The 25,475-nt window shown below is 45.6% G+C and overlaps 1 protein-coding gene and 1 long non-coding RNA gene across 5 annotated transcripts in view; both read right to left on the bottom strand.

Moving 5' to 3' along the window:
• The window catches only part of LOC140895389 (DDB1- and CUL4-associated factor 6), a 247,164-nt gene that overhangs the window by 210,658 nt on the left and 11,031 nt on the right, over window positions 1–25,475 (bottom strand). For 3 of the 4 annotated variants that reach the window (XM_073304939.1, XM_073304947.1, XM_073304957.1), the window contains exons 2-3: window positions 20,467–20,627; window positions 16,671–16,884 (exon numbers count right to left, since the gene is read on the bottom strand). In XM_073304939.1, the coding sequence (XP_073161040.1) occupies window positions 16,671–16,884; window positions 20,467–20,627 (375 nt within the window). Of the gene's footprint in view, window positions 1–1,303; window positions 1,434–16,670; window positions 16,885–20,466; window positions 20,628–25,475 lie in introns of all 4 variants that reach the window. The other variant, XM_073305007.1, reaches the window with a different exon arrangement.
• LOC140895422 (uncharacterized) lies at window positions 10,811–12,052 on the bottom strand. Its single transcript, XR_012154187.1, has 2 exons — window positions 11,964–12,052; window positions 10,811–11,345 (listed from the first exon to the last, which is right to left on the bottom strand). It is a non-coding gene; the product is annotated as an uncharacterized LOC140895422 (long non-coding RNA).

Raw genomic sequence — 25,475 nt, 5'->3', positions numbered from 1 at the left:
TAAAAAGCTTATACACAAGCCTAGCTTACCAGGCGGTCGCCCACCTTCCACATGGAGAACCTAGTTGGTCTAATACACTTCAGGTCCTCCCACAGGATCTGTTTCTGTGTTGGTCACAGACCCAGATCAGGATCTGTTATTTTATAGTTTCCAGGCCATGACTTACAAAGGCCTTTGAACCAGTTCAAACCAGCCTGTACGTTTTTCCCCAGGGGGTAAAATTTAGACTTGCAACCTGCATTGTTTCAGTATTGGGAATTTTCATTAATTGCTCTCCTGGTGTCCTTAGTTCCTGCAGGAATCATTCTCTGTCTTACCCATGTATTGCTAGCAATACACCACTAACAAAAAGAGCAGGGCAAAACTCAATTTCCATTCCTCTGAAAAATTGGACATTTTGAAATTTGTTTTCTTTCCAAATCGAATTAAAACAGTTTCAAAAAGTTTCCTGAGAAACAGAACTTCTAAAAAATGTTTTGGATACTGTGTTTCATTTAATGAGTTCCTCATTTTTATATTCTTATGTTTCATGTTAGTAGTACCATACAATGCACACTACTGACATGTTATAATATAACAAATTTAAAACAGAATATTTCAACTATTTTATTTTTAAAGATCACTGAGGGCAGATGTTGTTTAGTATGGATTGAAATATCAAAGTGTCTCCTGTTTGCACCGTAATGAAACCACTTGAGGGTCGATTTGTCCTTTAAAACAGCAGTTCTCAAACTTCATTGTACCGCAACCCCCTTCTCACAACAAAAACTATTACATGACCCCAGAAGGGGGGACCAATGCCCGAGCCCCACCCTTGAGTGGGGGAGCCAAAGCCCAAGCCCCAGGCAGGGTGGACCAAAGCCGAAGCCCAAGGGTTTCAGTCCCAGGTAGGGGGCCTGTAACCTGAGCCCCGACGCCCAGGACTGAAGCCCTCAGGTTTCAGCCCTGGGTGGTGGGGCTTGGGCCCCAGCAAGTCTAAGCCAGCCCTGGCGACCCCATTAAAATAGGGTCGCGACCCATTTTGGGATCCCAACCCACAGTTTGAGAGCCACTGCTTTAAAGAGTATTACAAAGAAAGATACCAATAATAATGCATAAACCTAGAGAGCACTGGTAGGAATGACAGTTCCCCAACTATCAGACTACTGCTCCTCTTGGTACTACATCCCTTTGGGGAGGTCACGATGGCCAGCTGAAGACAGGACTTGGCTGAAATGACTCCTGCCTCATCTCAACCACTTGTGGTCCTTTCACTCTTCCCTCACTTCCCCCCAACACTGGTAAAAAGAGTGTGATCTCTTACCCAGAGTAATGCTTTTTAGAGTTCTTCTTTCTGACGACACATACGATAACAGCGATGAGCACCAAGACAACTAGAGTCACACCAATGGCTATTGCTACCACCACGCCAGTGGAGAACGCAGGCAGATTGTCTGGGGGAAAAAAAGATTCAACACTTTGCTTCATTCTCTAGTTAGCAAAAATGTGAACCACAAAAAGCCTCCTTCCTCCCTTAGATCCTTTCAGAGCAGGAGGAAGTCAACTGTCACACCGTACCCTGGCCAGTCATGAAACGGTTTTTCAAAGCCTCTCTGATGCGCAACGCGCCTAGCTGTGCTCTTCTAATTGCCCTGGTCTCTGGCTGTTCAAAACTGGCCGTCAGGCAATTTGCCTCAACCTCCCACCCCGCCATAAACGTCTCCCCCTAACTCTCACAGATATTATGGAGCACACAGCAAGTAGCAATAACAATGGGAATGTTGGTTGCAATGAGGTCTAACTCAGTCAGCAAACAGCGCCAGTGAGCTTTTAAACGTCCAAAGGCACATTCTACCACCATTCTGCACTTGTTCAGCCTGTAGTTGAACTGCTCCTTACTACTGTCCAGGCTGCCTGTGTACGGCTTCATGAGTCATGGGAGCAAGGGGTAGGCTGGGTCCCCAAGGATAACTATTGGCATTTCAACATCCCCAATGGTAATTTTCTGGTCTAGGAAGTAAGTCCCTTCTTGCAGCTGTTCAAACAACCCGGAGTTCCTAAAGATGCGAGTGTCATGCACCTTTCCCAGCCATCCCACGTTGATGTTGGTGAAATGTCCCTTGTGATCCACCAGTGCTTGCAGCACCATTTAGAAGTACCCATTGTGGTTTATATACTCATTGGCAAGGTGGTCCGGTGCCAAGATAGGGATATGCGTTCCGTCTATCGCCTCACCACAGTCAGGGAACCCCACTGCAGCAAAGCCATCCACTATGACCTCCACATTTCTCAGAGTCACTACCCGTTAGCAGAAGGTCACAAATTGCCTTGGCTACTGGAATCACAGCAGCCCCCACAGTAGATTTGCCCACTCCAAATTGATTCCCGACTGACCAGTAGCAGTCAGGCATTGCAAGCTTCCACAGGGTTATCGCCACTCACTTCTTAACTGTCAGGGCAGGTCTCATCTTGGTATTCCTGTGCTTCAGGGCGGGGGAAGTAACTCAAAGTTCCATGTTTCAGAGTAACAGCCGTGTTAGTCTGTATTCGCAAAAAGAAAAGGAGTACTTGTGGCACCTTAGAGACTAACCAATTTATTGATTAGTCTCTAAGGTGCCACAAGTACTCCTTTTCTTTTTTCAAAATTCCATGAAAGTGGCCTTATGAATGCAAAAGTTTTGCAGCCACTGAGAATCATCCCATACCTCCAAAACTATGCGGTCCCACCAGTCTGTGCTTGTTTGCAGGGCCCAGAGCCCAGAATCGGTGTTCCACTGTATCAACCTGCCCCACTGCCATCATGATGTCCCAATTGCCAGATCCCGTGCTTTCAGGAACGTCTGTGTCCATGTCCTCCTCACAATCGTCCTCATGCTGGCGTCTCCTCGCCAGGTGCTGCACATACTGCAGGATAATGTGCGAGGTGTTTACAATGCTCACAACAGCAGTGCTGAGCCAAGCGGGCTCCATGCTTGCCGTGTTATGGCGTCTGCATGGGTAACCCAGGAAAACAGACACAAAACGATTGTTTGCCGTTGCTTTCAAGGAGGAAGGGGAGACTGACGACATGTACCAAAAACCACCGGTGACAATGTTTTCGCCCCATCAGGCATTGGGAGCTTAACCCAGAATTCCAATGGGCAGCGGGGACTGTGGGATAACTACCCACAGTGCACCACTCCATGAGTCGATGTTAGCCACGGTATTGAGGTCGCACTCCACCGACCTACTGCGCTTAGTGGGGACATACACAATCAACTGTATAAAACAGCTTTCTAAAGATTGACTTCTATAAAATCGACCTAACTTCATAGTGTAGACATACCCTGAGTGCATTAACTATACCATTGCTGTTTGGAAAAGCTATCATACATAATTGCAAGGTTTTCCATACCCTTCACTTGTTTCAAGGTCTCCAATTAAAGCTATAAGAGTTTGAACGAGACAATCCAGGGTTGCATTTACTTTAGATAACAGCACCACTGCAACTGGCCCCAGGTACAGTTAAACTACTCAGGTTTCAAGGGTGCAGAGCATTTGCATTAGGCATTTGTTTCAGCCTGCTCATGATGTACTATGTCCACATAAGGCATTCCCACAGCAAGCACTGTAGGTTATATAGATTGCTGTACCCTAGACTACTGCAAATGCCCAGTACAGCTCCCTGTGCAAATGCACGAAGTTTATGGAATATTTGCGCATTTTGTCCTTTCCACATTTTGTTTTGCCTCCTACTTCCTGCGTGAGCTGCCCACTCATTGTCAGGGCTCTGCCATCACTCTAGCGGATGTCATGATGAGGCACCTTTTCCTTCTGCACCCAGTGCCAGAGGCACTGGTAGTTATTACAGTGGGCACCCTGCTTTTTTGGGCAGGTGGGGTCTGTGCAGAAACCAGTGATAAGCAGCTTTTTATTCTCCCCATCTTTTAGTTTTAATTTTGTTTGTTTTTGTTTTGCAGCTGAACTACTTCCCCTCTGTTTCCCTTTAGGAACTCGAAATGAACAGGAGCCATCTGCCCCTGGTCTGCAGGCAGGATATCCCCTCTAGGCCGTTCTATGTGATCCATTCCCCACTTAAGGAAGAGGAGCCCCAGCGGATGCATCACTTCTCACAGGCAAAAGGGAGAGATGCTTGAGCACCATGCAGAGATAAGTGGAATTACTGTGGTGTATATGGGAGCCAACAGTCACTTTAAGAAAAGGAGTACCTCGGAGCACCTTAGAGACTAACAAATTTATTTGAGCATAAGATGAAGTGAGCTGTAGCTCACGAAAGCTTATGCTCAAATAAATTTGTTAGTCTCTAAGGTGCCACAAGTACTCCTTTTCTTTTTGCGGATACAGACTAACACGGCTGCTACTCTGAAAATAGTCACTTTGTTTTTGTTTTCACATCTGAGAGTGGGAGATGCTGCTGAAATAGCACCCAGACAGTCCTGGCATCCCGCAGTAAAGCACAGAGATGCAGGAAGACGTGCCTCTGTATGTCTGCTAACCCACCACTGATTGTCTTGTGTAATTCAGGAAAATCCCAAAGAACCATGTTTTAAAATATTTAAAAAGTTATTTCTCATTATACTTGTGTGCTTTGTGAGAGTGGTATCAAAACACATTTTTTTAAATTGATCAGTATGGATATCAAGCTTGTCATGATGCTCTGGATTTTTATTCCTTAGGGTAAAGGCTGGAGCACTACTTCAAGATCTATAGGTTTTATTAGCCAGAACAGAATTTTTAAAAATTGGTTACAGAAAGCAAGATGCTAGTTTTTACAAAATCTAAAAGAATTACTTTAACAGGAATGTTAAAATCTATCAAATGCATCTGAGACTTATGACAGTCTTCTACAGGTAAGCTACCTTCGTTCCACTATATTTGGGGCATGTGGTTTGAGTACCAACACAGGACTATAAATCCTTATCAACTTGTCAATTAAACAACTGGTTGAACTGCAATATTGGTGCAATTGCCTATAACTCAAGCCTAAATTTAAAACACACTTTGCTTTACGAAGTTGTCAATTTAATTCAAATGTTACCCTTCCTAATGATACTCCTAGCTAAGGCCTGGTCTACACTACACGGTTTGGTCGAATTTAGCTGCGTTAGGTTAATTTAAAAATGACTGCGTCCACACAACCAACCCCGTTCCGTCGACCTAAAGGGCTCTTAAAATTGACTTCTGTACTCCTCCCCAACGAGGGGAGTAGCACTAAAATCGACCTTGCTGCGTCGAATTTGGGATAGTGCAGACGCAAATCGACAATCGCAAATGGCCTCCAGGACCTATCCCAGAGTGCTCCATTGTGACCGCTCTGGACAGTACTCCAATGCACTAGCCAGGTACACAGGACAAGCCCTGGGAACTTTTGAATTTCATTTCCTGTTTGGTCAGCACGGCGAACTCAGCAGCACAGGGGACCATGCAGTCCCCCCAGAATTGTACAGTGTAGAATGTTTCTACGCTCACCTATCATCTCCGTCCCTGATGTTATCGCAGATTAGAAGGCAAAAAAAAAACAACACATTCACGATCATGTTTTCCAAGCTCATGCAGTCCTCTCACACTGATAGGGCACAGCCTAATGCATGGAGGCATTCAGTGGCAGAGGCCAGGAAAGAATTAAGTGAGTGCGAAGAATGGAGGCAGGACGCGATGCTGAGGCTAATCGGGGAGCAAACAGACATGATAAACGTCTGTTGGAGCTCCAGGAAAGCCAACAAGAGCACAGACCCCCGCTGCACCCACTGTATAAGCACCTACCCTCCTCCCTATGTTCCATAGCCTCCTCACCCAGACGCCCAAGAACGCAGGGGGGGAAGGCTCCGGGCACCCAGCCACTCCCCTCCAGAGGATGGCCGAAGCAACAGAAGGCTGTCATTCAAACAGTTTGATTTTTAGTGTGGCTACAATAAGCAACATGGCCTTGTCCTTCCATCCACCCCACCCAGGCTATCTTGTCCATTATCTTTTTTTTTAAATTAAGAAAGCATGGTTTCAAAACAACAGTTACTTTATTTCTGAAGGGGGAGGGTGTTTGGCTTACAGGGAATTAAAATCAACAAAGGAGGCAGGTTTGCATTAAGGAGAAATACACACAACTGTCACACTGAAGCCTGGCCAGTCATGAAATTGGTTTTCAAAGCCTCTCTGATATGCAGCGCGCCTTGCTGTGCTCTTCTAATCGCCCTGGTGTCTGGCTGCTCAAAATCAGCCAGGCGATTTGCCTCAACCTCCCACCCCACCAAAAACGTCTCCCCCTTACTCTCTCAGATATTATGGAGCACACAGCAAACAGCAATAACAAGGGGAACGTTGGTTGCGCTGAGGTTTGACCTAGTCAGCAAACAGCGCCAGCAAACTTTTAAATGTCCAAAGGCACATTCTACCACCATTCTGCACTTGCTCAGCCTATAGCTGAACTGCTCCTTACTACTGTCCAGTCTTCATGAGCCATGGGTAGGCTGGGGTAGGTACGACCGTGCAGTGCTGCCAGCTGGGAGAGCAGCCTGAGGCAGAAGCCTCCAGCTCGCATGATATTCCAGGTAGGACTGAATCTCCATGAGACGAAACTTAAATAAGAGAATGACCTGAAGTCTCTGGCTCCCATTTCGTGCTCTAAGAGGAGGACAGCCATGTCTGTCCAGGCGCCCCTGATCGATCTCACCGAGGTCTGCCAGGAGCACCCAGGAGATGTACGACGGCTATCCGTCCTACTGCACCATCTGCTGCGAAGGTAAGGCGCTGCTGCTGTGCAGCAATGCAGTACCACGTCTGCCAGCAGCACCCAGGAGACGTATGGTGACTCTGAGCTAAGCAGGCTCCATGCTTGCCGTGGTATAGCATCTGCATGGGTAACCCAGGAAAAAAGACGCAAAATGATAGTCTGCCGTTGCTTTCACGGAGGGTAGGAGGGAGGGGCCTGACGCCACGTACCCAAGACCACCCCCGACAATGTTTTTGCCCCGTCAGGCATTGGGAGCTTAACCCAGAATTCCAATGGGCAGCGGAGACTGCGGGAACTGTGGGATAGCTACCCACAGTGCACCGCTCTGTAAGTCGATGCTAGCCACAATAGTGAGGACGCACTCTGCCAACTTAATGCGCTTAGTGTGGACATACACAATCGACGGTATAAAATCGGTTTCTAAAAATTGACTTCTATAAAATTGACCTAATTTCGTAGTGTAGACATACCTTAAGATGCAATTTACTCCCAAATATGCCAGTAACAATTGAAAACTATTCCTAATTCATCTCAAATTTACCAGTATTGTAGACTTTTATGCCACAATAGCCAAGTTTTCAAACAATGGTAAAATTATTTTACTGACAAGCCAAAGAGTTTCTCCCTCCTAACGGAGAACTTGAGAGCTTGAAACCACAAGATGTGTCACTTCTAGATTGATACTATTCAGGGACTTTCTGTCCCAAGAGCAAACCTTGTTGTGACCAGTTTCCTGTTAGAGTAAGGCTAAATATATGCAGCAAGTTCTTTAAACCTTAGCTCTCAGTTACTTATTTAGTATTATTTCTAAAGAACCATGGTTAAGCTTGTAACTGAAACAAAATGTATAATGCATACCTGTAAGTCACTTACAGAACTGACTCAGCTACATGCTGTATGCAGTGTTGCAGCTTTATTGGTTTCAAAATGTTAGAGAGACAAGGTGTGTGAGGTAATATATTTTACTGGACCAAATTCTTTGGGGAGGGGGGGAGGGAGGGAGAGAGAGAGAGGAGTCCTGAAGAAGAGCTCTGAATAGCTCAAAAACTTCTCTCTCACCAACAGAAGTTGATCCAAAAGCTTTTGAGCTACACAGTGCTCTTCTTCAGGACCTCTCTCTCTCTCTCTCACCAAAAGAAGTTGATCCAATAAAAGATATTACTTCATCCACTTTGTCTCTCAGATACATGCTTTGGGAAGTACTTAACTGGGTTATATTAAGTTATCACATGGCAAAATATGCATAAAAATCTATTTATCAGGTGAAATGGATACAAAGGTATCAACATTTGCAAACATCTCAACATTTGCAAGAACTAATTTCTTAAGATAGAACATTCAGGTAGTTAATTTCAACGAAGGTGTTCTGACAGCTATAGCTGGTTCTTTTCCCGGATTTCATTGTCTCCCAAAGACTTTAAAGAAACAGATAATATGGTATATGTCTTAGGACAAGATAAGGTGTTGGGGGATAGGGAGACCCTTCAATAGGCAGCTAGTGGACTGTCTCTTTTTGTCGAGATACCTCAGCCTCAAGGATCAAATAACTGAACATAAAAAAGGCCTCTTAGCCATTACCAATGGTCTGTCTAACCTGTTCTTGGCAAAGCCCATGTGAGCCAATCAGAAAGTTACCTCCTGCTTCTGACAAAGACTTGCAGTGTTCCGTTTGGAATACAAGTGTCTTATGTCACCTTCTCACCATCCAGTGAGAAAAGTTGTCCCTTGAATTCCTGCAATAGTTTATTGCTGTTTTGTCCATGGAAAATTCAATGATCTTTGAAGTGGAAAAAAATGGCTTGCATGGTTTACAAACATCTTTTTGGAGTGATATCTGTTGCAGACAAGGGAACTGCACACCTTTGTCTCAGCTCCTGATTATTCTTAATTTCAGGTGTAAACTTAAAATTGCTTTTGTACACTAAGCTGTTTGTGTAACTGTTTACCAGCCGATGACTACTCTGTGACCACATAGGCATTCGCTGTTCAGTGCTTCTTCAAAGGTTTTGCATTATAGTCAATGTATCACAAAAAAATTGTAATACCTCTGTTAGTGACCAGTTACATATATGTTCTTAGTGAAGACCTGCCTCTTTTTGTTTAAGGTTGCCATGGTAACAAAGCTCTTTCAGACTTGAAGGAATCCAATTTAGGTAGCTTAAGAGTTATTATATCTTTTAAAAAAAAACCTATAAATTATCAAACTGATCTATTTTATATAGACTTTGAATTGCTGAGTACCTTAGAGGAGAGAAAGGCCTTGCCTGCATAAAAAGTTGCACTGATTTAAATAAATGTGTTTCTGTAAAAGTGATTTAGTTAAACTGGTATAAACCCCAGTTAATTTACTAAACTAAGCTAAATTGATATAAGCCTCTCAAATCAAGAGGGGTTTGCACAGAGAGGTTTGCACTAATGTAGCTACCCCCAAAAACTGACCATTAAACCTGTGAATCTTGTGTACAGACATGATCTATAATCATGGATATGCATATCAATGCTATCATTAATTAATTCCATATTGATCTGTCCTCACTTGTTGATCTGGGGATACGGACATCACAAGGGCTGGTGATATCTGTACTGTAGGGATGGGCAAGAAAACACCCAGGCACTGCCGAGGCTGCTATCCAGCTTGCCTAGTATTAGGTGAGGTGTTCAGTGGCCAGACAGAACCAAGAGCATCACTAGTAGTAGTAGCTGAATGCCCGTGGACTTGCAGAGGTGTAATTCATAAAGTTGTGCATAAAATGCCAAAAATGTCTGAATTCCAGTGATGACTGAACCTGGTAATATTCTGAACAAAGGGTATGTCTACACTACGAAATTAGTTAGTTAAATTAGAAGTTGGTTTTTTAGAAATCGTTTTTATATATTCGAGTGCATGTGTCCCCACAGAAAATGCTCTAAGTGCATTAACTCGGCGGAGTGCTTCCACAGTACCGAGGCAAGCGTCGACTTCTGGAGTGTTGCGATGTGGGTAGCTATCCCACAGTTCCCGCAGTCTCCGCTGCCCATTGGAATTCTGGGTTGAGATCCCAATGCCTGATGGGGCTAAAACATTGTCGCGGGTGGTTCTGGGTACATATCCTCAGGCCCCCATTCCCTCCCTCCCTCCCTCCGTGAAAGCAGCAGCAGACAATCGTTTTGCACCTTTTTTCTTGAGTTACCTGTCTAGACGCCATACTACGGCAAGCATGGAGCCCACTCAGGTAACCGACACTGTATGTCTCCTGGGTGCCGGCAGACGTGGTACTGCATTGCTACACAGCAGCAGCAACCCCTTGCCTTGTGGCAGCAGATGGCACAGTAGGACTGGTAGCCGTCGTCATGTCCGACGTGCTCCTGGCCAAGTTGGCCAGGAGCACCTGGGCAGACCTGGGTACAGGGACTACATTAGAAGTGACTTGACCAGGTCATTCTCTTTAATCCTGAAGTCAGTCCTATTGAACCATCTTATGGTGAGCAGGCAGGCGATACGGATTGCTAGCAGTCCTACCCCTTAATGCCATGGCTCATGAAGCCATACACAGGCAGCCTGGACAGTAGTCAGGAGCTGCTCAACTGAGCAAGTGCAGAATGGTGGTAGAATGTGCATTTGGACGTTTAAAGGCACGCTGGCGCAGTTTACTGACTCGCTTAGACCTCAGCAAAACCAATATTCCCACTGTTATTACTGCTTGCTATGCGCGCCGCAATATCTGTGAGAGTAAGGGGGAGACGTTTATGGCGGGGTGGGAAGTTGAGGCCAATTGCCTGGCTGCTGGTTACGCACAGCCAGACACCAGGGCAGTTAGAAGAGCACAGGAGGGCGCGGTACACATCAGAGAAGCTTTGAAAACCAGTTTCATGACTGGCCAGGCTACGGTGTGAAAGTTCTGTTTGTTTCTCCTTGATGAAACCTCCCGCCCCTTGGTTCACTCTACTTCCCTGTAAGCTAACCACCCTCCCCTTCTCCTTTCGATCACTGTTTGCAGAGGCAATAAAGTCATTGTTGCTTCACATTCATGCATTCTTTATTCATTCATCACACAAATAGGGGGATGACTACCAAGGTAGCCCAGGAGGGGTGGTGTAGGAGGGAAGGAAAATGAGACACAGCACTTTAAAAGTTTACAACTTTAAAATTTATTGAATGCCAGCCTTCTGGTTTTTGGGCAATCCTCTGTGGTGGAGCGGCTGGTTGGCCGGAGGCTCCCCCACCACGTTCTTGGGCGTCTGGGTGTGGAGGCTGTGGAACTTGGGGAGGAGGGCGGTTGGTTACACAGGGGCTGTAGCGGCACTCTGTGCTCCAGCTGCCTTTCCTGCAGCTCAACCATACACTGGAGCATACTGGTTTGATCCTCCAGTAGCCTCAGCATTGAATCCTGCCTCCTCTCATCACGCTGCCGCCACATTTGAGCTTCAGCCCTGTCTTCAGCCCACCACTTACTCTCTTCAGCCCGCCACCTCTCCTCCCAGTCATTTTGTGCTTTCCTGCACTCTGACATTATTTGCCTCCACGCATTTGTCTGTGCTCTGTCAGTGTGGGAGGACAGCATGAGCTCAGAGAACATTTCATCACGAGTGTGTTTTTCCTTTCTAATCTTCACTAGCCTCTGGGAAGGAGAAGATCCTGTGATCATTGAAACACATGCAGCTGGTGGAGAAAAAAAGGGACAGCAGTATTTTAAAAAGACATTTTATAAAACAATGGCTACACTCTTTCAAGGTAAACCTTGCTGTTAACATTACATACATAGCACATGTGCTTTCGTTACAAGGTCGCATTTTGCCTCCCCCACCGTGTGGCTACCCCCTCAACCCTGGTAATTGGTTATCTCTGAAATCACAATGGTCTAGATCTCTTGGCGTGGCTAACAGCAGGGAACATTTCTGTTCAGCCACAGACAAACAGCCCAGCAGGAACGGGCACCTCCGAGTGTCCCCTGAAGAAAAGCACCCTATTTCAACCAGGTGACCATGAATGATATCTCACTCTCCTGAGGATAACACAGAGAGATAAAGAACGGATGTTGCTTGAACGCCAGCAAACATACACTGCAATGCTTTGTTGTACAATGATTCCCGAGTACGTGCTACTGGCTTGGAGTGGTAAAGTGTCCTACCATGGAGGACGCAATAAGGCTGCCCTCCCCAGAAACCTTTTGCAAAGGCTTTGGGAGTACATCCAGGAGAGCCGCGAATGCCAGGGCAAAGTAATCCTTTCACATACTTGCTTTTAAATCATGTATAATATTTTAAAAGGTACACTCACCGGGAGGTCCCTTCTCCACCTGCTGGGTCCAGGAGGCAGCCTTGGGTGGGTTCAGGGGTACTGGCTCCAGGTCCAGGGTGAGAAACGGTTCCTGGCTGTCGGGAAAGCCAGTTTCTCTGCTTGCTTGCTGTGAGCTATCTACAACCTCATCATCTTCTTCATCCCCAAAACCTGCTTCCGTGTTGCCTCCATCTCCACTGAAGGAGTCAAACAACACGGCGGGGGTAGTGGTGGCTGAACCCCCTAAAATGGCATGCAGCTCATCATAGAAGCGGCATGTTTAGGGCTCTGACCCGGAGCGGCCGTTCGCCTCTCTGGTTTTCTGGTAGGCTTGCCTCAGCTCCTTCAGTTTCACGCGGCATTGCTTCAGGTCCCTGTTATGGCCTCTGTCCTCATGCCCTGGGAGATTTCGACAAAGGTTTTGGCATTTCGAAAACTGGAACGGAGTTCTGATAGCACGGATTCCTCTCCCCATACAGCGATCAGATCCCGTACCTCCCGTTCGGTCCATGCTGGAGCTCTTTTGCGATTCTGGGACTCCATCATGGTCACCTCTGCTGATGAGCTCTGCATGGTCACCTGCAGCTTGCCACGCTGGCCAAACAGGAAATGAGATTCAAAAGTTCGCGGTTCTTTTCCTGTCTACCTGGCCAATGCATCTGAGTTGAGAGGGCTGTCCAGAGCAGTCACAATGGAACACTCTGGGATAGCTCCCGGAGGCCAATACCATTGATTTGTGTCCACAGTACCCCAAATTCGAGCCGGCAAGGCCGATTTAAGCACTAATCCACTTGTCAGGGGTGGAGTAAGGAAACAGATTTTAAGAGCCCTTTAAGTCAAAAAAAAAAAGGGCTTCATCATGTGAACGGGTGCAGGTTTACATCGATTTAACGCTGCTAAATTCGACCTAAAGTCCTAGTGTAGACCAGGTCAAAGAGTGTTCTCTTAAGTCATGCTTGTAGCTGTTTCCATCATTTCACACCGATTCAGACATTCTAGGTTTCAGAGTGATATTTGGGTTTATTGTGTGGTGGTTATATTGGGAGAGGGGAGGCTGCATTGGTCATCTTACTGTGTGGGAAAATTGTGTGGATTTGTGTTGGTGGAGAATGAGGGGGGTGTGCTGCAGTGAGGGGCTGTGTGTTTGCAGCTATTGCATTGATGGTTGTGCTAGAAGATTTATGGGGGTGGCAGTTTGGCCAGGTAATACAACATTTGTGCAGTCTCCCTAATACAACCAATGAAATTGTTGCATGCAGATTAGCTGTAGACCAAGGATGGTAACTGGTTGAGTTATCTCTGAAATCACAATGGTCTAGGTCTCTTGGCATGGCATAGACATGTGTCTTACTGTAGCTGTACACCACATGGGTGTAATTAAAGTCAAAATGGCTGAGAACTTAAATTGGACAGTAACATACCATAAAACCCAGTGGATTATTCCACCAGGTGAGATTCTGAACAAAGAGAGTGTTTTGTTCTCACCCATATTTGTAGCTGTTTCCACGGCTTCACACTGACTCAGACATTTTAGGCTCCAGAGTGACACTCCAGGAATCTTTTTATAAACTGTATTTGTATTACTAGAACACTTAGGTGGCCTAGCTATGGACCCAAACTATTTCTAGGCACAACACAAACGAAAACAATCCCTGCCCCAAAGATCTTTATAATCCAAGTACAAGACCATGCAGCCAACTTGACATGACAGGTGCTCTCAGCTGTAAAAGTAGCCAGCAAAGGTTGGTCAGGAGCATTGAGGGATGCCGCTGGGAAGATCAAGTAAACCAAAACAGCTACATAATCCGCCCTTGCTGCCTTTGCTAGCTCTGCACTGGTCATGGACATCAGCCTTGCTCAGAGCAAATGTAATTCCAGAAGTGGTGTGAACATTTGTGCATTGGAGCTAGCAAAGCTGAAGATTGATGTGTAGTGTTACAAGCCTGCCAGGAAATTACAATGGCAATTTTTTTTAGCGTAGGTCGGAGTCTATGCTCCAACAGGAGTGTACCCAACTCTCCTCCTTATTCCGCAATGATATATACAGCACTGACAAACTTTACTGAATTCAGTCTTTTACGAGTTCACTGTATTTATCTATTATGGGACTGATGTCTTGGGGGGGGGGGGGGGAAGAGAAAGGAAGGGAACATGATTAATGTAAACCCTGAGAAGTGTTATGCATTTCAAAGGACTATATGTAGGGCCATACCAAATTCACGGCCAGGAAAAATGCATCATAGACCGTGAAATCCGGTCTTTTGTGTGCTTTAACCCTATTCTATACAGATTTCAAGGGGGACACTAGCGTTTCTCAAACTGGGAGTCCTGACCCAAAGGGGGCTGCAAGGTTATTTTGGGGGTGGGAAGTGTCACGGTATTGCCACCATTATTTCTGCACTGCCTTCAGAGCCGGGCAGCTGGAGAGTGGTAGCTGTTAGCCGGGCACCCAGCTCTGAAGGCAGCGCCCCGCTAGCAGCACCGCAAAAGTAAGGGTGGCAATACCATACCACACCATCCTTACTTCTGCTGCCTTCAGAGGAGGGTGGCCAGAGTGGCGACTGCTGACCATGGCCCAGCTCTGAAGGCAGCAGGACAGAAGTAAGAGTGGGAATACCATACCACGCCATCCTTACTACTGTGCTATTGCTGGCAGCGACCCTGCCTTCAGACCAGGGCTCCCAGGTGGCCAGCAGCCACCCTCCAGCCACCCAGCTCTGAAGGCATCACCACCACCAGCAGCAACACAGAAGTAAGGTTAATAGTACTGTAATCCCTCTACAATAACCTTGAGATTCCCCCCAACCCCCAACTCCTTTTTGTATCAAGACCCCTACAGTTAAAATACTGTGAAATTTCAGATTTAAAGATCTGAAATCATGAAATTTATCATTTTTAAAATCCTATGACCGTGAAATTGACCAAAATGGACCGTAAATTTGGTAGGGCCCTAACTATACAAAACAATGTGCCAGACATGAATGAACTTTTAAAGTTCAGTGCATTTCTCGGGGAAGGTATATGTAAATGTACCCCTTCTAGTTATGCAAGAACTCAGCCTTTTGAAACTTCACCCTGAGGAGGGGACCTTAGTCTGCTCAACACCTGTTACATGAAGACAGGATGAGAGGTCTAACCTGTATAAAGGAGAAACAAAAATTCATGTGTGCGCTAGTCCTGAGCTAAGTTATAATCTTAACCACAAAAACCTGTTGGAGTTTGAAAGACTGACTCCTACAGAGCCCTTGTCAGCATTGGGGTGATTTCTGGTAAGCTTATTAGCATACATGTAGGTTTTTATATGTTTTCTCTGTAATGCTTTCACCCTATGAATAAAAGGGCTTGCTTACAAAAAGCTGTGTCACAGCTTATAACTGTGGGCACTTAAGCTGTTTACAACCTCTGAGGAGAAAAGCAAAGCAGGCCTGCTGAGGCCGTCTGACTTCCTGGGGAATTCACAGTGTAGGCAGGGAACTGTGCACCATGGAAATACCCCAGTCAGGAAAAAGAAGTGAGATGCCCTTCTCCACCCAAGAGAGGTGACAGATAGGGAGCCAGAAAAACGGAGAGTGGATGTTCTTGGTGGACCATAGAGGGGAAAATACAGGTGTAGTTGCCTTCAACTGTGACAAACGCTTGCATTACAAATTATTCTGAATCCCTGAAGTAGTGATGAGCTTTTGGAAAACAGACACCTACTTCACCATCCTACTTCACAATATGTTCCAATTACTCCCCACAACCAAAGTTTCTCTTATTCCTGTGACTCAGAGAGTAAAGCAAACTCTTGACTTCTTCCAGCCTTAATTTATTTAATGAAATAAAGGATTTCACTCCAAGATTTCATCAGGATCAATTCAATAGTTGCCTTCCACATCAATTTTACATGTCCAAAGTCACAAGCACACATTAAGATGTGGTTGAACCGAAAGAGGGAAGTGGGTTCTTGGCTGCATGGAAGTCTTAGAGTAGCTCAGAGAGATACATAAATTCATACATAAAACCCCTTTTTGTCACTGTAATATAACACCCTGCTAAATTGAGAGATTTGATTATATTACTGCATAATGTTTCTCTAAACAGAGATTAGCTCAGTTTGTAATGATTAGTGTTTCATTTCGGATGAAAATTATTTGTAAACCTGTTAAACTCTAGACACAGTTTCTTCTAATAACTATTTAGGAAGTTTTAACATTTGGATGAGTTCTACTTTCCTGTGCTCTCAGAGAGGTAACAGCCTTAACATACAGACAGTCCACAGGTCTTCATTAGACCCCTTCCAAATCCCTGCATGTTTAGTTCCTGTTATGAGAGGAGTGACTTCCATCATCTGAAATTTAAACAGCATGGAACCAAGCATCTATTTCACCAACACAAAGACAGACAAAATGTTAGTTTCCCTGCATGATGTCACCCAGCCCACACCCCACCTAAGCCCTTTCACAGCCTGTTGACTATGATGGTCATGCAAGAGAGATGGGATTTGTTTGCAGACTTTAGGGTATGAGAAAAATTAGGATTTGGGAATACTGTGGATGGAGTAAGAAAAACTGGTTAAGACTGGTATCTTCAGTGTTTAAAAATTAACTTTGAAAACAAATTCTGAGAGTGGCTGTTGTGACTTTGGAGACTAGAGATAAAAATCAACAGTTTCTCCCATGCCCAGAATGGCACCTAAAGAAAAGAAGAGTTAGTGAGGGGAGGTACCTCTCTGCACGACTCTAAGTCTGATTTCTCCTGGCTTCATAACTATGTCAGGTGGGTTCTTGACATCGCAGAAGTAAGTGCCGTTGTCCCGGAACTGCACGTTTGCTATGCTGACAGATGCATCTTTCTTGTTAAGGTCTCCAGCCCAACTGATTCTGTTCTTAAATGGTGTGTCCTTCCCAGGGTACGCGTTCCCTTGAGAGTAATAGAAGAACTGCAGCCAGAGAGGAGAGCATGTAAGAACATCCACATCAGAACATTGCAAAGCTTACACCCCTCCTTCACTAAGATAGTTTCTCCAGATCTGCTGGGCCCTTTCCAATACCACATTAGGAGGTAGGAGTAGGAATTCCTCCAGAGTCCAGCTACTTCTAGCTGCAGATTGTAGCAAGCATGCTGTCGCTCCACTAATCACACATTCAAGTAGCCACAGTATGACTTAGCCTTCAAGTCCAATGCAAATTTTTTTTAGGCGAAGGAGTCTCAGTCTGGGTGTTGTGATGCAAGAGAAGGGCTCACACACAGGTGTCACAGGTCACAACCACTGTGCCCTTCTTGTATTGAGAGGGAAGTGAAGGCACCATCTCTGAAAAAAATCCTCAGGCCAAAGGGTGGTAGCAAGTCTGGCGTAATGTGTGTAGAATCAGCAGGTCCTGTATGCTATGCCTGCTCTAAATTAGAGGTCTACAGTAGCAAAAAGAAGGTGTTAGACTTAACCCTGCAGTGATCATGTGTTCTATAGCATCTGTTAGGCCCGGTACAGGGCTAGTCTGTGTGTATTCAGGCATCGCTCAAGGAGAGTAGAGTTAAGGCTCCATTGCAGGGACGGTATACACCTAAGTCTTCATTTCTTGGTTTTCAGAAGTTTAAATTTAGCGAGGCTCCACATTCTAGTAGAGGGCACAAGACACCACTGGGCAACTTTACTGTGTTACTGACGTTTAGTTATTAAAAAAAAAAATTCCCCAATTTTTCAACATTCCCATCTAGCACAGCTCAGCATTCCACCTCCACTGCTTCTGGTCCTGGGCAAGATTATCACAAAATGCACTGGCTGCATGCATGTCATTTCATTGCCCCTGCAACATCTCCAGTCTGCTTCTCCAGCACAATTCACCTCAACATGCAGTGGCAGGTGTCAGCATAGCACCTGCATGTTGAGGAGCTGGAAAGAAGAGGCAGGAACAGTGGAGGAACTAGCATGGAGCCTGTGGGGGAAGACAGGAGAACATGTATGTATGGAAATTTGAGGAGGCAGATGAAGCTGACCAACATCCCTCACTGGACAGCTGGGACGCCTCCTTTCCCTGCACTGCTCCAACACCCCTCACATTGCCCCTCTTCCCCCACCACTGCTCTGACCCTGCTTCAACTCTTCCAACATTCCCTCCATCACATCCCTTGCTGACCACCCCCACAAACCCTAGGCTCCAAGCTCCCTAGGCACCCTCGCATACACTGCTTCAAATGCAAACACACCCCCAAGCTGCTTCACCCGCACCCTTGCACTCCACACCCCTCATAAGCTTGCAGAGGCCATGAGGAGGAGGGGAGATGGTGAGGCTGTGAAGAGCGCATGTACCAGATGGAGGCAGGAAAGTGGTGATGCAGTCCCTGCCCCAGGCACTGCACATGCTCATTCCCTGTTCCCCAACCCAGACCACATCAATCCCCTATTTGTTGAGGGAGGATAGAAAGCCTCTTTAGGAAACCCAGTTCTTCAAAGCTCTAGTCAAACTGGGTTTTTCTGTTTTGTGCCTGAATTCTTTACATCAATAAGGTTTGTTATCTGGGATGTGCTGACCCTCCAGTGCACAGCTCCAAGGGGCAAAACATGACACAGGGGCAGGTCCCTCACTTCGTACTCTTCCAAACCCAGTGCACTCCTCCACACTGCTCCAATGCTTCCTCCCTGCTCTGACTTTCCCTATTCCCTAACTGTGCACCTTTTTGAGGCACTCGAAAAAGTTGAGTATGTATATACTACACATGCTACAGCAGCACACGACAGCGAGGCCACTGTAGCACAGGCACTTGCTACAATGACTGAAGGGGTTTTTCTGTCACTGTAGTAAATCCACCCTCTCAACAGGCAGTACAGTAACTCCTCACTTAAAGTCATCCCTGTTAACATTGTTTCATTGTTATGTTGCTGATCAATTAGGGAACATGCTCATTTGAAGTTGTGCAATGCTCCCTTATAACGTGGTTTGGCAGCCACCTGCTTTGTCCACTGCTTGCAGAAAGAACAGCCAGTTGGAGCTAGTGGGGGGGGGCTTGGAACCAGGATGGACCAGCAGTCCCCCTATCAGCTCCCTGCTCCCCTAAGTTCCCTGTGCAGCAGCCACCCAGCAGGCTATCAGTTGCTGGCAGTTCAGCTGTCCCTCCCCCAACTGCCATGTGCTGCTCCTGCCCTCTGCCTTGGAGCTGCTCCTGGGATCCTCCTGCTTGCTGTGCGGGGATGATGGGGAAGAGGGGTACTAATGTCAGGTGTCCCCTTCCCCCCACTCCTTTACCCCATTAGGCCATCTGCACAGAGCGGGGTTGGGGGCCACACGACAGAGGGAGATTGCTGGCAGCAGCTGCTGTCTCAACTAGCTGATCTACTTAAAAAGGCAGTGTACTTAGAGTATGGTCAGCGTACTTAAAGGGGCAATGCACATCTCTCTCTCTCTCTCTGTCTCTCACACAAGGTGTGTCTCTCTCTCTGCCATGCTTTCTCCCCTCCCTCCATTTGTGCTGCCTTGTAGAGTGAGAGGCTACATTAACAAGCGTTAACCCTTGAGGGCTCAGCCAAGTGCTAGTTCATCAATTAGCAGTAAGGCATTCCCTAGGAAATATCCCTCCCTCTTCCACCCTCTGACTTCACCACCTCAATCAAGCTTAACAATCATCATTGCTGTGTACAGTATTAAATTGCATAAAACTTAGAGAGAGAGAGAGAGAGAGAGTGTGTGTGTGTATTTAAAAAGTATAGAGTCTTGTCTGGCAAAAAACATTTCCATGGAACCTAACCTCCCCCCATTTACATTAATTCTTATGGGGAAACTGGATTAGCTTAAAGTAGCTTTTTCCAGGAACGTAACTACAACGTTAAATGAGTTACTGTAGCTAGACCTGCCTGCCCCTACAGTAGGGATTAAGTTGACCTAACTCTGTCAAACAAGGAGAGAAATTTTTCACAGCATCAAGCAACGTATCTAGGTCAATCAAATTTTTAGGTGTAGACCAAGCCTAAGGGTGTGTGTACACTGCAGCTGGGAGCAAGCCCCCATAGCCCAGGTAGACACAGACTCACAGTACCAGGGCTCAAGCTAGTGTGCTAGAAATAGCTGTGTGGATGTTGCAGCTCACCCTCTCAAGCCCACCTGACCGCTTAGGCTTCAGTTCAGGTGGCTTGCCCAAGTCTCTGCCAGAGCCACAACGTCCATAAAGCTATTTTTAGTATGCTAGATCATGCCACACTAGCACAAGTCTACCAACGCTGGAAGGCTCATTCCCAGCTGCAGTGTAAACATACCACCACCCTGGCCTTTTCCAAGCCAAACTACATGGCAGCAAGAAGAGAACCGATGTTAAACACAGGATGTGACACTTTGTACAAGCATCTGGTGACATTTCATGCTAAGCTAAAAACAAAAGCTTACGTGAGGGATGGGTGAAGGAGCACCAACATGGAGTGGGACCTGCCTTACAAACGTACCTGACCAAAGAGTTCTTTCTTAAACATACCCAAGATTTTCCCCTCCCAGCCCTGCCACAAACAGCAGGATCAACCCAGACAAAGGGCTCTTACTGATATTGGGGTTGTTGCTCCCTCTGGTTGGAAGCTCCAGGAGATGGACGCTGCACTGCTGATCACGTCTCGGGATGAAAACGTGCATGGAAGTCTTGCTTCTGTCCCATTCTCCACAAAGAGCTCCTCTGGTGTCTTCACATCAAGTGCTGATACTCTGACTGTTTGGGGGTGGGAAAGAGGAAAAGGAAAAATGAAAGAATCAAGAGCTGTCTTCAAGGACCAGCAAAGCACAAGCAACATGGGATGAACTGGTACCACCTCAAGAACTACACAAGAAAACCAAGGAAGCAGCATCACCCCTATGGTGATGGGTTGTGCAGACATCACATCAAGTTTATAGCATGAACACATTGGCTGGATCCTGCTTCCCCTTTCTTGTGATGTTTGCTATGAGCTGTTCCATGCCAACAGATGCTTCCTGTAGTGCAGCTGGTGGGAGACAGTGTTATAGTACGAAACTCCCTCGTATTTATTGCTCTAACTTCCACTGGCAATTTTTGAGAAGTTAACTTTGAGAAAGGTTTTGGGCCTGCTGCTAATCCATTTCCTGCTTGGTTCTCATCTCTCTCCTCCCCACAACACTCTGAATTTCTGCTGCAACTGGAACAAAACACCAAATTCAACTCCACTCATTATGAAGCAGAACAAAAACAAAAAAAACTAACCTTTTGTCTAAGTGCACCACCTAATTCCATAAGGCATAATGTTACCATTCCCTGGCTCACTTCTGCAGGAGTCCTAAATAAATCATCAACGAAATACATACGAATTGTTTGACTTACAAAATTACCAAAGCTTTTAACTCCGACAGCATTTCAGGTAAAGGATCTGTTTAACCAAGATTTCTTGTTACTGAGCCTGTGATAGATGTGCACAGCCAGTCATACAGACTGGAATCTTTGTCACCCCATCCTTCTCCTCACTTCCAAAAGAGTAAGCTTCAGAGTATTTTACAATGGAGAAGTTGGTAACAGTGACTCTGGTGTGTGTTATTGCCATTAGATCCCAGTTTAATCTGAGAGGAAGCTGGATCACATCACGCAGCAAGCCTGGAAAACAGCCTATACATGTCAGTTCTATTAAAGACCGATAATATTTTAAACTGAGGCAGCGTCCAGACACCTAGCTATCATGGTGATGAGTTGTGGTTTAAATAGGGATAGTCAAAACAACAAGGGGCGGTAAGTCTGTTGCAGGTATTCAAAGTTAAAGCAAGCCCTGAAGACTGCATATGGCTCATTAGAGTAAGTACCTCTTCTGTATAAGTTAGTCTGTAGAGTGCTCTAGAAGTGCTAGTTATTTATTCTCCTACAGAACAACCTTGTTTGAGAGGCCAGGGAAGGGTTTGACTGCCTTGTCATCTCAGCCCTTGTATCAAACAAACAGAAAAGCCCTGTAAGAGAGGTGGATTTTCAACAAGAGGTTGCGTCAGAGCTTCCCTTCTCCCCTACATATAATCTAACTACAGGCCAAGAAATGCTCCTTTCCTTGGGTCCCTACTACCAAATGTTTCTTCTGAACACACAAGAGGTCTTCTGACAATTCAGTCAAGTGAATACATAGCTGCAGTGCTATAAGAAGATTTTTCTGCTAATGGAGTGGATATTATGATAACAGAAAACAATCCATTGTTTCAAGTCCAAACCACAGAACAAATCTCCCCTTCAGGCAAAAAGCAAGCAAGATGCCCTCAACATTAGTGTAGGAAGAAAAATCAGCACTGAGACATTGATTGCCTTTATAGAGGACAGAGGATTCATTGCTACCAATAGGAAGGAGTAAGCACTGACCTGTTTATTCCAAGAAGCCACTGTTGTACATAAATAGCCCTTGGAAGTGTGGTGAAGAAAAGCCTCATCTCTCTCTTTCAGCCCACACTTAGTAAAACTCCTGCTTAATATCTGAGGATCTATTGTACACCTGGATAATAACCACCTTTCACTCCTGGAACAGAAGCCAGGTTTCCCAATTAGTTCATAAGTGGACTTTGTCTCCTCAGGTCCAAACTAAGATTCCCAGCTGACCCGATCACAAACAATGGATAGTTTATTCTCACTAGCCACAGACCCTGATGCTTTGATAGAACTGTGTTAAGGCCAGGAGAAGGTAATAACCCCCTGAATTACATGAACAGCCAGCCAGCACTAGATCATACCATTCTACAGAGTCTCCCAAGTTGTAACCTCACTAAAGATTAGATCTTACAGACTTGAACCCTGCAGCAACATACCTGCATTAATCTCAGGAACAAAGACAGCTCCCATTTATAGTCTCCAGCCAACCCTGATACTAGCCTCATTGAATCTATGACCATATCCTCAAATCCCAAGCAGATATCAGAGGACTGTGATACAGAACACCATCCTTCAGCTATCCCTTCCCATCACTCCCTGCAACAGTCAGGAGTCACATTAGCCTGAAAGAGCTCCAGGTCACCTCATGCAGTGCCTCTGACACAGTTGCAGAACATTCTGGAATAAGAGTGCCCCCACAGGGAATTCTATTGGTTTAACTATACCAGTAAAATATGTCCCAAGATTGCATCAGATCTATAAATGGATGTTGTAAAACCCAAAATTACCAAGAAACACAGCAACTTCAGCACAAAGATAAATAACTTAGAGTGCTGCTGCCAAAGGTAGAACTTGGCACCAATATCTGGCATTCTCATAGGTTATGCTCTACCAAACAACAGACTGGTCTCTAAACCACACCCCCTCTGAGATTATGCTCACTCACAGGCAGAACAATATGGTACAACTCCCCCAAGCAATTCTATCAAAGTTCTTCAGGGAAGCTAGATTTTCCAGAAATCTTGCTGTTTTTTGCTTCCACTGCAACCTATTGAGCTAAGAGGCCAGTAAAACGCATTAGGTCCCAACTGTGTAGTACCAATCTGAATGATTAGATAACTTAGTCCAAATTTGCCTTCCCTTAAGTCACTGCACCTACAGAAGTAGGTAAAAATCAATAACTCTTTTCCTCTCTTCCCTTCTCCATAAGGAAAGAGTCAGCTGAAGAACAGGTTCCCATTATACTCAAAACTGTGGTTTGAAAGTGCCTTACTCAGTTTCCTGATCTTTGCCTAAACAGAGGCTAGCAGTTGAGAGAGCCAGCCAGAGCTACAAGTGCAGTTTTTCCAAACAGCACCCACAACTCCAACCATCGAGTGCAGCACTTCTCATATGCAGCCACCAGGGGCTCTTCTTGCAGCCACAGCCTCAGTGGCTGTGATTCAGAAGGGTGCGGGGGGGAGAGAAGTGGCCTCTCCCCCTTCCCTAGTGCTCCTCGATGCACAGCCTTGGTGTTGGTTGCTGGGGCTTCCAGCAGGGGCTGGACCCTGCCCCCCTCTCGAGTCACCTGGGGCACAATAGAGGAGCAGGCAGCCAGTGAGTTCCCCATCTACGCAAGGGTAGTGGGGCTCAGGCTTTGGGCTTCAACCTTGGAGTAGCAGGCTCTGGCCACGAGGCTTCAGGATCCAGCCCCCCGCTGCCTTCCCCAAGCCCCCATCCAGGGCTTAAATTGTCCCCAAACTTGCTGGGGCCAGTAAGTCTGCTGTGAAAAGTGATACTTGTATGTTTGTTGATATCACTTTTCATAGACTTACTAGCCAGCACTAAATAAATTACTATGATGTGGACATGTGTATGTGCAAATTTATTTGTTTTTATTGTTATTTGTTTTTTGTTGTTTATTTGTATTTTAGGAAAAAGTGTGAGAGTGGCCACCAGCAAGAGTTGGTGGCCGCACTCTGAGGTCACCAAATAATTTGTCCTGAGAACCCTAGTGTCTACAATGATAGCTTTGGAGATCAAGAAAATATGTTTAAACTCTTCTACACATGGGAAAATTGACCAAAATAGCTATTGCAGAATAATTTTTTCTCCATTTGGTGTAATCAAGCCGAGTAAAATAAAAAGAGAACCATCAGCAGAATCACAGTCCAATATTTAGGAGATAGGGTTTGTCTGGAGGCACAGACAAACCCAAAGAGGAAGTTGAAATACCAAATACAGAACCCCATACTCTGCTATTTGGCATTAAACAAGACACAAGAATCACCAGTAAAGTTAATTGCACTTGAACATCTCCTCTGGAAGTATAAGTCTTAGGTATAATTATGAAGAGGCAGACACCACTGTGTGCAGGTCCACTTTTTCTCAGCTAGAAACAGTCTTTGGGTAGGTTAACAACACCAACTTATCAGAGGTGCATTGGCAAAGTACAAGCAGCAGTGACACAAAGCCTCTCTGGAGATGGTCATAACTGACCCTATTATCAGGGATTTAACAGACTGACTACATCAGTTACTAGGCTTTCTCGCCTCTCAGAGGCAGGCTCCACAGCAATCATCCTGTAGTAGGGAGAGCATGGAAGGTTATTCAGCGTGACTGTAAAGTTGCGTTACAGAACAGATGTTCACCACCAAGACTGTTTCCAAGCTAAGTTACTCATTTTGACCCCTAAAAATTATTAATCTTCAACCAATTAGACCAAGTGCTCTTGTGGCAGAACAAGCTTGTAGTTTGCTTAGAAACCTGTTCTATATATTTTTTCCCCCATCTCCCATTTCTCATGAAGTTGTTATCCACTGGGTGACACTCAGTTTAAGAGAAGGTTGAAGTGACAGGGGTGGGAAAGCTTAAGTGTCACTGCTGTCTGGATGAGGGAAAATGAGAGAAGAATGGCAGTAAAGGAGCAGAACCAGGTATTGTCAGCAAAGGTGAAGTTGTATACAGGTATACTGAGCTTGGAAGAGCCAAAAAGAGTGGAGTGCCAGGAACCAGAAGATTGGTAGAAGCAGAGTGACGGAAGATGGGAAGGATGATCCAAGGAGATCCTGCCATCCAGACCATCTAACTTTTATTGATTCTTTCTACATAAGATCTAAGATACTGCCTTTCCTATCCATCCACACAGCCAAACTCTCGTCTATGCTCTCATCATCATGTCTCTCAATTATTGCAATAACCTTTTCTCTGGCCTTGACAAATGCAATCTCGCCC

This window comes from Lepidochelys kempii, chromosome 1, assembly GCF_965140285.1.
Source record: "Lepidochelys kempii isolate rLepKem1 chromosome 1, rLepKem1.hap1, whole genome shotgun sequence".
In the NCBI taxonomy this organism is placed as follows: domain Eukaryota; kingdom Metazoa; phylum Chordata; order Testudines; family Cheloniidae; genus Lepidochelys; species Lepidochelys kempii.
Note: the sequence above shows the minus strand (reverse complement) of the source record. Positions and strands in the feature narration are given on the sequence as shown.